Source organism: Salvelinus sp. IW2-2015, linkage group LG19 (genome assembly GCF_002910315.2).
Source record: "Salvelinus sp. IW2-2015 linkage group LG19, ASM291031v2, whole genome shotgun sequence".
In the NCBI taxonomy this organism is placed as follows: Eukaryota; Metazoa; Chordata; class Actinopteri; order Salmoniformes; family Salmonidae; genus Salvelinus; species Salvelinus sp. IW2-2015.
In genome coordinates, this window is record NC_036859.1 from 28,096,356 (window position 1) to 28,109,385 (window position 13,030).

Here is a 13,030-nt window from a genome sequence, read left to right on the forward strand (position 1 = left end):
GTATTGAGATAAATAACAAAAGTTTATCTCAATACTTTGTTATATACCCTTTGTTTGCAATGACAGAGGTCAAACGTTTCTGTAAGTCTTCACAAGGTTTTCACACACTGTTGCTGGTATTTTGGCCATTCCTCCATGCAGATCTCCTCTAGAGCGTGATGTTTTGGGGCTGTTGCTGGGCAACACAGACTTTCAACTCCCTCCAAAGATTTTCTATGGGGTTGAGATCTGGAGACTGGCTAGGCCACTCCAGGACCTTGAAATGCTTCTCACGAAGCCACTCCTTCGTTGCCCGGGCGGTGTTTGGGATCATTGTCATGCTGAAAGACCCAGCCACATTTCATCTTCAATGCCCTTGCTGATGGAAGGAGGTTTTCACTCAAAATCTCACGATACATGGCCCCATTCATTCTTTCCTTTACACGGATCAGTTGTCCTGGTCCCTTTGCAGAAAAACAGCCCCAACGCATGATGTTTCCACCCCCATGCTTCACAGTAGTATGGTGTTCTTGGATGCAACTCAGCATTCTTTGTCCTCCAAACACGACGAGTTGAGTTTTTACCAAAAAAGTTATATTTTGGTTTCATCTGACCATATGACATTCTCCCAATCTTCTTCTGGATCATCCAAATGCTCTCTAGCAAACTTCAGACGGCCTGGACATGTACTGGCTTAAGCAGGGGTACACGTCTGGCACTGCAGGATTTGAGTCCCTGCGGCGTAGTGTGTTACTGATGTAGGCTTTGTTACTTTGGTCCCAGCTCTCTGCAGGTCATTCACTAGGTCCCCCCGTATGGTTCTGGGATTTTGCTCACCGTTCTTGTGATCATTTTGACCCCACGGGGTAGATCTTGCGTGGAGCCCCAGATCGAGGAAATTATCAGTGGTCTTGTATGTCTTCCATTTCCTAATAATTGCTCCCACAGTTGATTTCTTCAAACCAAGCTGCTTACCTATTGCAGATTCAGTCTTCCCAGCCTGGTGCAGGTCTACAATTTTGTTTCTGGTGTCCTTTGACAGCTCTTGGTCTTGGCCATAGTGGAGTTTGGAGTGTGACTGTTTGAGGTTGTGGACAGGTGTCTTTTATACTGATAACAAGTTCAAACAGGTGCCATTAATACAGGTAATGAGTGAGACAGAGGGCCTCTTAAAGAAGAAGTTACAGGTCTGTGAGAGCCAGAAATCTTGCTTGTTTGTAGGTGACCAAATACTTATTTTCCATATTTTATCTAACGGGTGGCATCCATAAGTCTAAATATTCCTGTTACATTGCACAACCTTCAAAGTTATGTCATAATTAAGTAAAATTCTGGCAAATTAGTTCGCAACGAGCCAAACTGTTGCATATACCCTGACTCTGCGTGCAATAAACGCGAGAGAAGTGACACAATTTCACCTGGTTAATATTGCCTGCTAACCTGGATTTCTTTTAGCTAAATATGCAGGTTTAAAAATATATACTTCTGTGTATTGATTTTAAGAAAGGCATTGATGTTTATGGTTAGGTACAGTCGTGCAACGATTGCGCTTTTTTCGCAAATGCGCTTTTGTTAAATCATCCCCCGTTTGGCGAAGTTGGCTGTCTTTGTTAGGAAGAAATAGTCTTCACACAGTTCACAACGAGCCAGGCGGCCCAAACTGCTGCATATACCCTGACTCTGTTGCAAGAGAAGTGACACAATTCCCTAGTTAAGAAATTCATGTTAGCAGGCAATATTAACTAAATATGCAGGTTTAAAAATATATACTTGTGTATTGATTTTAAGAAAGGCATTGATGTTTATGGTTAGGTACACGTTGGAGCAACGACAGTCCTGTTTCGCGAATGCGCACCGCATCGATTATATGCAAAGCAGGACACGCTAGATAAACTAGTAATATCATCAACCATGTGTAGTTAACTAGTGATTATGATTGATTGTTTTTTATAAGATAAGTTTAATGCTAGCTAGCAACTTACCTTGGCTTCTTACTGCATTCGCGTAACAGGCAGGCTCCTCGTGGAGTGCAATGTAAAGCAGGTGGTTAGAGCGTTGGACTAGTTAACCGTAAGGTTGCAAGATTGAATCCCTGAGCTGACAAGGTAAAAATCGGTCATTCTGCCCCTGAACAAGGTAGTTAACCCACCGTTCCTAGACCGTCATTGAAAATAAGAATGTGTTAACTGACTTGCCTAGTTAAATAAAGGTGTAAAAAAAAAAATATATATATATATTTTTTTTTTAAACAATTCTGCCAAATCGGTGTCCAAAAATACCGATTTTCGATTGTTATGAAAACTTGAAATCGGCCCTAATTAATCGGTCGACCTCTAATGCAGAGGGTTGCAATTCCATTGAATTGGGGATAGTTTAATCAAAATATGCCACAAGACCTAGAATTGCCTTATGTGTATATGTGGCAGGGCAGGCACTTTGTTGATTATTGATGTTCAGTTGTAGAACTGTTTATCTGTTTTTAATATTGGATTTAAAAATATATATTTGAACATAATTGGTTAAAAGACGGATGTCACAAAAATGAAATTAAGCAATATACCTCATTACTTCTTACTAGAAATATATTTGTTTAAAAACATTAAAAAGGATGCCAGTCAATTGTGTTGTAGTAACAGCAAGAAAAAAAACTATTGCCTGGTAAAAACACCTGAGTGGCTGGTAGATTTAAACAATCTATCTGCCACAGTGGCTGGTGGACCAAAAGGTTAATTTCCCACCCTGGTAGTGTCTACTAACTTGGTAATTCTGCAGCAGGATGAGGCTGAGGTAGTATCTAGCGATAGTGTCTAGGGCACAGGAGGTTGGTGGCACCTTATTTGGGGAGGACAGGCTCATAGTAAAGGCTGGAATGGAATAAATGGAATCGAACTCATCATTTGATACCCTTCCAGTCACTCCATTCCAGTCACTATTATGAGCCTTCCTCCCCTCAGCAGCCTCCTGTGGTCTAGGGGTAGTGTCTAGGGTTTAGGGTACTAACCTGGTAGTTCTGTAGCAGGATGAGGCTGAGGTAGAACTCGGAGAAGGCCAGCTGCAAGTCCTTGATGTTGCGATGTTTGCAGCGCTCCTGCTGGGACAGGTGGAAGACGGCCTTGCGGCGGCGACGGAGGCCCTGCATGCTGCTCTCCCGCTGGGCATCCAGTGAAGACTGCAGCTCATTCTGCAGCGTGGCGAAACGGCGCTGGGCCTCGGCTAGCTTTTCTGGAGAGGGGGAGAGAAAGGGAGGAGAGGGGGAGAAAAGAGGGGGCGAGAAGAGCCAGAGAGAGGAGGAAGGGTCATGGGAAGGAGAGAGATGGAGATTGAGTAAGAGAGAGAGGCAGTCTGATTCTGTCTCTGTTGCCTAACTGTTGGTTTCTGGCAGGGAGATTCACTCCCTAAGGGTTTAAATGTTTGTCTTCTGAACAGATGGGCCTTTAGTGGCCTTGGCCAGTAGTGGACAGTGGAGGAGCGTGTAACATTTTGCTAATCACGCAATGTGAATGTGCTGTAGTTTTTTTTGTACAATCATAGAAACGTCTAGCTAACTAGAGAGAGACACATGGTAGTTTGGTTATATGAGGTGCAGGATGACATAAATGAACAACACATTGTTGTACACAGTTGTACAGTTACCTGAGTAGAATGTGTTGATTTTGGCCAGCTCCTTCTCACACGCCTGAAAGAACTTCTCCTCAAACTTGGCATAGTATCTCTTGACTGTGTCCTCGTCTGTGACTGGAAAGAACGAGGTGTTATTAATCTGGTCTCTTACAGAAAAGCTGACGAATTTTCAAGGGGTTTGCAAATGTCTTTGAGAGCTTGCTATTTTTGCCACTTGTGATATCAAATTCATTTCACATCTGATGTATTTTAACACTAGCACCCCTGATTCAACCATCTAAAATCAGCAAGCCCTTGTTTAGTGGGAATCCATCAAACATGTTTAAAACGACTGGATCCCTAAGACTGTGTTGAGAGAGGCTGTCTTAAAATATGGTTAGTTATTTGAGAGTCAGCGTTGAGCAAGGCTTCTGTACATACATGACACAGTTATTACTTAACCTCTCTTGGCTTATTCAACACATTCAGGTGGCATGACATTGTGAAGAAAATCTATAATGAACAATGTGTCCCAGCCCAGCACCAAAACACTGGATTCAACTAATCAGTCTTGTGGATTAGTTGAATTGGGTGTTTAAAAAGAGTGACGCACGTGAGACCAAACCCTGCACACATTGCAGTTCTCTAGGAACGCCTAAAATAATTGAAAAAGTACATTATGTGCCTTGATACACTGCTACCTCACTCCTGTAATACCCCTCAGAGGGCCACCAGGAGGAACCGTTGCAGAGGGCAGCAGCCCGCAGGTTGGTTCCCGGTAATTCCCAATGTAACAAAAGTAGGTTAACTTACTGTAGGGCTACGGGTAGTCGAGACAGGCACCTCTGACTCAGTGTCTGACGACTATCCGTGAGTCAGAACAGCCAGACTCTGTGGTCTGGAAAAAACTGGGTGGGTGTCTGGGATAATTCAAGGAGTCACTTTCACTTACCCCTTACAAGCTCATGTTTTATCTGGTGCATTCGAGTAAGGATAAAACAAAAGCGGGCACATACTGTGGTCACCACAGGACTGGAGTTGTGGAGAATGCTGACCCATGTACGGTGCATTCGTAAAGTATTCAGACCCCTTGACTTTTTCCACATTTTGTTACGTTACAGCCTTATTCTAAAATTGATTAAATATTTTTTTTTACCTCATCAATCTACACACAATACCCCAAAATGACAAAGTAAAAACAGACTTTTAGACAATTTGCCAATGTATTAAAAATAAAGAAATTGAAATATCACATTTACATAAGTATACACCTTTGCCAGTGATTACAGCCTCGAGTCTTTTTGGGTATGAGACTAAAAGCTTGCCACACCTATATTTGGGGAGTTTCTCCCATTCTTCTCTGCAGATCCTCTCAAGCTCTGTCAGGTTGGATGGGTAGTGTCGCTGCACAGCTATTTTCAGATCTCTCCAGAGATGTTTGATCGGGTTCAAGTTCAGGCTCTGGCTGAGCCACTCAAGGACATTCAGAGAATAGTACAGAAGCCACTCCTGCATGGTCTAGGCTGTGTGCTTAGGGTCGGTGTCCTGTTGGAAGGTGAACCTTCGCCCCAATCTGAGGTCCTGAGAGCTCTGTAGCAAGTTTTCGTCAAGGATATCTCTGTACTTTGCTCCGTTAATCTTTGCCTTGATCCTGACTAGTCTCCCAGTCCCTGCCATTAAAAAACATCACAGCATGATGCTGCCACCACCGTGCATCACTGTAGAGATGGTGCCAGGTTTCTTCCAGATGTGACGCTTGGCATTCAGACCAAAGAGTTCAATCTTGGTTTCATCAAACCAGAGAATCTTGTTTCTCATAGTCAGAGTCCTTTAGGTGTCCTTTGGCAAACTCCAAGCGGGCTGGTCATGTGCCTTTTACTGAGGAGTGGCTTCCGTCTGGCCACTCTACCATAAAGGCCTGATTGGTGGAGTGCTGCAGAGATGGGAAAACTTTCCAGGAGGACAACCATCTCCACAGAGGAACTCTGTCAGAGTGACTATCGGGTTCTTGGTCACCTCCCTGACCAAGGCCCTTCTCCCCTGATTGCTCAGTTTGGCCGAGCGCCCAGCTCTAGGAAGAGTCTTGGTGGTTCCAAACTTCTTCCATTWARGAATGATGGAGGCTGTGTTCTTGGGGACCTTCAATGATGCAGAAATGTTTTAGTATCCTTCCCTAGATCTGTGACTCGACACAATCCTGTCTCTGAGCTCTACGGACAATTCCTTCGACCTTGTTGCTTGGTTTTTATATAGACAGGTGTGTGCCTTTCCAAATCATGTCCAATCAATTGAAGTTACCACAGGTGGACTCCAATCAAGTTATAGAAACATCTCAAGGATGATCAATGGAACAGGATGCACCTGAGCTCAATTTCAAGTCTCATAGCAAAGGGTCTGAATACTTATGTAAATAAGGTCTGTTTTGAACTTTTTATACATTTGCTAAAAAGAGCCTGGATCTAACATCTCTGGAGAGACCTGAAAATAGCTGTGCAGCGATGCTCCCCATCCAACCTGACGGAGCTTGACAGGATCTGCAGAGATTAATGGGAGAAACTCCTCAAAAACATGTGCCAAGCTTGTAGCGTCATACCCAAGAAGACTTGAGGCTGTAACTACTGCCAAAGGTGCTGAAGTATACTCTGAATACTTATGTAAATGTGATATTTCAGTTGTATATTTTTTTATACATTTGCCTAAATTTCTACAAACCTGTTTTTGCTTTGTCATTATGGGGTATTGTGTAGATTGATAAAGAAAACAATTAATTTAATCAATTTTAGAATAAGGGTGTAACGTAACAAAATGTGGAAAAAGTCAAGGGGTCTGAATACTTTCCCAATGCACTGTATTAAAGGAATATTTCTTTCATTAGTCCACTGTTGATACAGTCACACATTTTTGTTGCATGTCAGCAATCAAGTTTTCAAGATATAGGACTTTCAAAAAGCAAATTGTAACTTGCCACATCATGAAAGTGTTCTTATGATAACTCCAGATGTATTCCGGTATCAGTTTCTAAACTACTGCACATAATCCAATGTAGGACCAAAGATGCTGAACTGAACTTGAAATGTGATAGGCTGGGAGGATCTGGGCATACTGGCCAGATTTGGTCCCAGTCACAGGTCTGTGACTGGGAAAGTTAATCACTGGTCTGCAAAGTTTTGGGACCAGAAATGCTATCTGGAGTCCCGCGGTGAGAGAAAGAGAGAGGCCATCGTTAGAGCCTGAAACCACTGGAGGAGGAAGAGAGAATGGGTAGAATGATGGATGGGTGCAGATGAATATTAATAGCCAAGAAATAGCACTCAGAACGCTCCCTCTGGAACGGTACGCCTGAACAGGATGTTAAGTCTGTGTTAGTGCCGTTGGTGCCAAATATCCCTTTACTGGCCTTTCAGACTGTTTTGCACAGTGTCTTTCCTTCAGTGAAAAGGTCAGAGAAATGTAATAGGTCTGAATGTAAACATTTTCACAGACTCCATAAAAGATCTTGACAAAGTGTTTTTCCCTGACTGTTCTCTAAGCTTTGGTGAAGTCTTTAGTCCATTGGGCTTGATTGAAATCCGAAGAGAGACAAAACAAGTTCAAAGTAGGGAGAAATGATACTTCACATTGATGGATAATGCCATGATTTTATCATTTTTATTCACATAAATGTATGTGTTATGACTCCAGTTTCAATATACAGTGACACATGCTGACCAAATGTGAGTGGGGACTCTCCAAACGAGTTGTTGTGAGTCTGCAGATTAAATACAGCTCATTTTATTAAAATAGATGCTATTTTATCACAGACTGAGTGATCCTGACACAGGCTGAATCATGGACAAAATTATTACTGTTTTCCTCAAAATGTTCCTTTAGCAACTGGACAAGGGGGCAGATGATATTGTCACAATATCAACAATCTTAATATTACTGAATTGCTATAAACCCCTCAATAGGCTATAGGCTGCCCCTGCTATATCCCACTCAATAAAACACTTATCCGGTGTGATGTTGTTTATCAAGTTGAACTCCGGATTTGATCAAGGTTGTCAACTGCCCCAGGGAATGGCAACAGCACTAGTAATGGATCCCAGCTGTTAGTGTAGTACTGGTTTGACTGAGCCAACCCCTATATAAAACTGGTTTAGGTAACTCTATATAGCTGTATAGAACTGGGTCACTGGGGCCGACTGGGCCCTGAGGAGAGCTGACTAGATTAGAGAGATACCCTGTAACCAATCTATGCACAGCTGGATGACACACTGACAAATCACAGAGGGGAAACATTGGTCTATTTTTTGATGCTTCGGTTTCCAGATGTTTCCAGCAAAAGATTAGCCTCATGACAATTTCAATATTTCAACATTTGCCTATCAGGCTAGAGTTGAAGAAAGCAATTCTGCGCCATTTCTATGCACACAGAATGTTTTATAAGAACATTAAAACAGTTTYGACAGAGTGGGCAGACTATGATGATGGTGCCAGTGAAGTCAGACTTGTGAGAATGGTGGTAAGGTAAGTGACATCATGGCGTCCGTGTGAAAATAAACGGGTGAAACCGACCTCACAGGTCCGCAAACATCAGCCGTTTCGGAGGACCATCATTAACTTTTCAATTACATTCAATTTGGCCTAAAACGGCCCTGTGATTATCATCAGTCTGCCATGGCAAATAACAGGTATGGACCAACCATTGAGGAAGTCGACTAAACCATTCTAACGTTTCTGCAACTACCTCCCCCTAAAAAGCAACGTTTGAAATATTTTCTATCAACTTGTGGCTTTGAGTCAGTGACTCTTATCGCACACGCACACACTCAGAGCTACGTTATGGCACAAAAACAGAGATAAATCAACACACCCCCACACATCCATATTTATAAACCACAGCCATTCAATTCAGTAATTAACCACCCATGTGTAGGTCACATCCTCACTCCCGTTCTCGCTGACTCACACATACACATAGAGACCACACCAAATCAATAGAAAAAGTGCAAGCCACAGAGATCCTACTCAATTACTAGAGGGGCTATGTCATAAACCCTCAAATCACAGAATGGGGTGAAAATGGTAGGCATATTGGTATTAAATTAGAGGTCGACCAATTAAATCGGAATGGCCGATTAATTAGGGCCGATTTCAAGTTTTCATAACAATCGGTAATCGGCATTTTTGGACACTGATCATGGCCGATTACATTGCACTCCACTAGGCTGACTACCTGTTATGCGAGTGCAGAAAGGAGCCAAGGTAAGGTGCTAGCTAGCATTAAACATATCTTATAAAAAACAATCAATCTTAACATAATCACTAGTTAAACTAGTAATATCATCAACCATGTGTAGTTATCTAGCTTGTCCTGCGTTGCATATAATCGATGCGGTGCCTGTGAAATTTATCATTGAATCATAGCCTACTTCGCCAAACGGGTGATTTAACAAGCGCATTCGCGAAAAAAGCACTGTCGTTGCACCAATGTGTACTTAACCATAAAGACAGCCAACTTCGCCAAACGGGGGATGATTTAACAAAAGCACATTTGTGAAAAAAGCACAATCGTTGCACGAATGTACCTAACCATAAACATCAATGCCTTTCTTAAAATCAATACACAGAAGTATATTTTTTTAAACCTGCATATTTAGTTAAAAGAAATCCAGGTTAGCAGACAATATTAAACTTGGGAAATTGTGTCACCTCTCTTGCGTTCATAGCACGCAGAGTCAGGGTACATGCAACAGTTTGGGCAGCCTGGCTCGCTTCAAACTAATTTGCAAGAATTTACATCACTTTGAAGGTTGTGCAATGTAACAGGAATATTTAGACTTATGGATGCCACCGTTAGATAAAATACGCAACTGTTCCGTATTTCACTGAAAGAATAAATGTTTTGTTTTTGAAATTATAGTTTCTGGATTCGACCATATTAATGACCTAAGGCTCATATTTCTGTGTGTTATTATGTTATAATTAAGTCTATGATTTGATAGAGCAAACTGACTGAGCGATGGTAGGCACCAGCAGGCTCGTAAGCATTCATTCAAACAGCACTTTCGTGCATTTTGCCAGCAGCTCGTCGCAATGCTTGACTTCAAGCCTATCAACTCCCGAGATTAGGCTGGTGTAACCGATGTGAAATGGCTAGCTAGTTAGCGGGGTGCGCGCTAATAGCGTTTCAAACGTCACTCGCTCTGAGACTTGGAGTAGTTGTACCCCTTGCTCTGCATGGGTAACGCTGCTTCGAGGGTGGCTGTTGTCGATGTGTTTCTGGTTCGAGCCCAGGTAGCGGCGAGGAGAGGGATGGAAGCTATACTGTTACACTGGCAATACTAAAGTGCCTATAAGAACATCCAATAGTCAAAGGTATATTGTTACGGATACAGGTATCCTGTGTGTATTTATTTTCTCAATCATCATTCCCCAATCAGTCACCAATCAGAAGACACACCTCCTCCTGTTTCCATTACCCAATCACATCCCCTTTCCCTTGGTTTAAAAACCCATTCAGTTGTTTTCTCCAGAGCTCGATCTCTTTGTGTTTCAATCTCTCTGTGTCTCAATCTCTTGCAATATCTCTCTTTGAGCTCTCGTTTGTTTATACACCTACAGGTCACTTTGTCCCACCTGTGAGTATTGTTTTGGTTATGGTGTTTGACTGTTTGATTGTGGGAAAGGGGGTACCAAGACAAGTTGCCCATGGGCATACACTACCCGTAGGTAAACTTTGTCTAAATACACTAGTTAGAACTGGGCGGACCACCCTCTGTATTTTTGGTTAGTTAGCTAGCTGTTGTTGAAGCAGGTAGACTAGCTTAGGGGTGTTTTTGAATGCTTATTATTTMTTTCCTTGGGTCCAGCTCAGCCCCTTTTCCCGCTCCCCCATTACTGTGTGTTTACAAATAAACCATGAGTGTTTGACGGTAGATTTTAAGTTGTCTGTGGTTATTTGTTCTCGCTGTTTTTCACTGTTATAATTTGCAAGAGTTATGTTACGGGTCTCGTTGCCATCCCCCCTAGACTGTAGAGCCAAAGGGATTCGTAACATATATGAAATACAAATCGTATAGAGAAATAGTCCTATWATTCCTATAATGACTACAACCTAAAACTTTTTACCTGGGAATATTGAAGACTCATGTTAAAAGGAACCACCAGCTTTCATATGTTCTCATGTTCTGAGCAAGGAACTTAAATGTTAGCTTTCTTACATGGCGCATATTGCACTTTTACTTTCTTCTCCAACACTTTGTTTTTGCATTATTTAAACCAAATTGAACATGTTTCATGAATTATTTGAGGCTAAATTGATTTTATTAATGTATTATATTAAGTTAAAATAAGTGTTCATTCAGTATTGTTGTAATTGTCATTATTACAAATAAATAATTACTTTTTTTATTTAAAATCGGCCCATTTAAATCGGTATCGGCTTTTTTAGTCCTCCAATAATCGGTATCGGCGTTGAAAAATCATAAATCGGTCGACCTCTAGTATTGAGTAGCTTGGATAAAAAGGTGCCCAGAGTAAACTGCCTGCTACTCAATCCTAAAAGCTAGAATATGCATATAATTAGTAGATTTGGATAGAAAACACTCTGAAGTTTCTAAAACCGTTTGAATGATGTCTGAGTATAACAGAACTCATATGGCAGGCAAAAACCTGAGAAGAAATCCAACCAGGAAGTGGGAAATCTGAGGTTTGTAGTTTTTCAAGTCATTGCCTATCAAATATAGTGTCTATGGGGTCATATTGCACTTCCTAAGGCTTCCACTAGATGTCAACAGTCTTTAGAACCTTGTTTGATGCTTCTACTGTGAAGGAAAAGGGAACAAGAGCTGATTGAGTCAGGGGTCTGGCAGAGTGCCACGAGCTCAGTCTCGCACGCTCCCGTGAGAGTTAGCTGCGTTCCATTGCATTTCTACAGACAAAGGAATTCTTTGCAAACATTATTGAAGATTTATGATAAAAACATCCTAAAGATTGATTCTATACTTTGTTTGACATGTTTCTACGAACTGTAATATGACTTTTCGTCTGAACTTTCGCCTGGACTTGCACACGCCTCCTGAGTTTGGATTTGTGTACTAAATGCGCAAACAAAAAGGAGGTATTTGGACATAAATTCTGGACGTTACCGAACAAAAATTTACTGTGGAACTGGGATTCCTGGGAGTGCATTCTGATGAAGATCAAAGGTAAGTGAATATTTATAATGCTATTTCTGACTTCTGTTGACTCCACAATATGGAGGGTATCTGTATGGCTTGTTTTTGTGTCTGAGCGCCGTACTCAGATTATTGCATGGTGTGCTTTTTCCAAAAAGTTTTTTTGAAATCTGACACAGCGGTTGCATTAAGGAGAAGTTTATCTATAATTCCATGCATAACAATTGTATCTTTTAGCAATGTTTATTATGAGTATTTCTGTAAATTGATGTGGCTCTCTGCAAAATCCCCGGATGTTTTGGAGGCAAAACATTACTGAACATAACGCGCCAATGTAAACTAAGATTTTTGGATATAAATATGAACTTTATCGAACAAAACATACATGTATTGTGTAGCATGAAGTCATATGAGTGTCATCTGATGAAGATCATCAAAGGTTAGTGATTAATTTGATCTMTATTTCTGCTTTTTGTGACTCCTCTCTTTGGCTGGAACAATGGCTGTGTTTTTCTGTGACTAGGTACTGACCTAACATAATCGTTGTGTGCTTTCGTCGTAAAGCCTTTTTGAAATCGGACACTGTGGCTGGATTTACAATAAGTTTCTTTAAAATGGTGTAAAATACTTGTATGTTTGAGGAATTTTAATTATGAGATTTCTGTTGTTTGAATTTGGCGCCCTGCAGTTTCACTGGCTGTTGTCAAGTCGATCCCGTTAACGGGATCTCAGCCATAAGAAGTTAATTAACACTATAAATTTGTTAACAAGCATGATAGCTGTACTTTTATTTTATGGTTGACAGCTTTTTGGCCATTAGCCAATCGGCATTTCTTAACTGGTAAATTCCCACCTCATCAGAGTGGAAACTTGAGAGGCCCAACATAACAATCTGGTCAAAACAGACAAGTAAGGAACATTGTGAATGGCATTTTAATTTTCGCTCTGTACCAAAACCAAACCGTAACCCAAAAACCGCAATACGTACCGAACCGTGGGTTTGGTGAACCATTAAAACCCWAATTTTTTTCAATTAAATGTATCTATGGTGTATTAAAGCAACTTAAACAAGGATAATTGCAGGTAGGCCTACTGAACAAAAAGCTAAGGCTATTAACAAAAAACAAACACTTGGTTGGGAGTATGTGTTTCACTGTGTGCTGACTGCGGCGTTCTCTTGGTTATATAACACTGGTTGGTTACAACGTTGTTATATTAAAACACACTGGGAGCACAACAGTTTCCGGAGATTGTTTTACTGATACACTGATGAGTTGACTTCTAACTTG

The 13,030-nt window shown here is 41.3% G+C and overlaps 1 protein-coding gene across 1 annotated transcript in view; it reads right to left on the reverse strand.

Moving 5' to 3' along the window:
* The window catches only part of LOC111978986 (xenotropic and polytropic retrovirus receptor 1 homolog), a 39,523-nt gene that overhangs the window by 11,204 nt on the left and 15,289 nt on the right, over nucleotides 1–13,030 (reverse strand). Inside the window, exons 3-4 of the mRNA XM_024009247.2 lie at nucleotides 3,613–3,714; nucleotides 2,981–3,201 (exon numbers count right to left, since the gene is read on the reverse strand). Coding sequence (XP_023865015.1) covers nucleotides 2,981–3,201; nucleotides 3,613–3,714 — 323 coding nt within the window. The remainder of the gene's footprint in view (nucleotides 1–2,980; nucleotides 3,202–3,612; nucleotides 3,715–13,030) is intronic.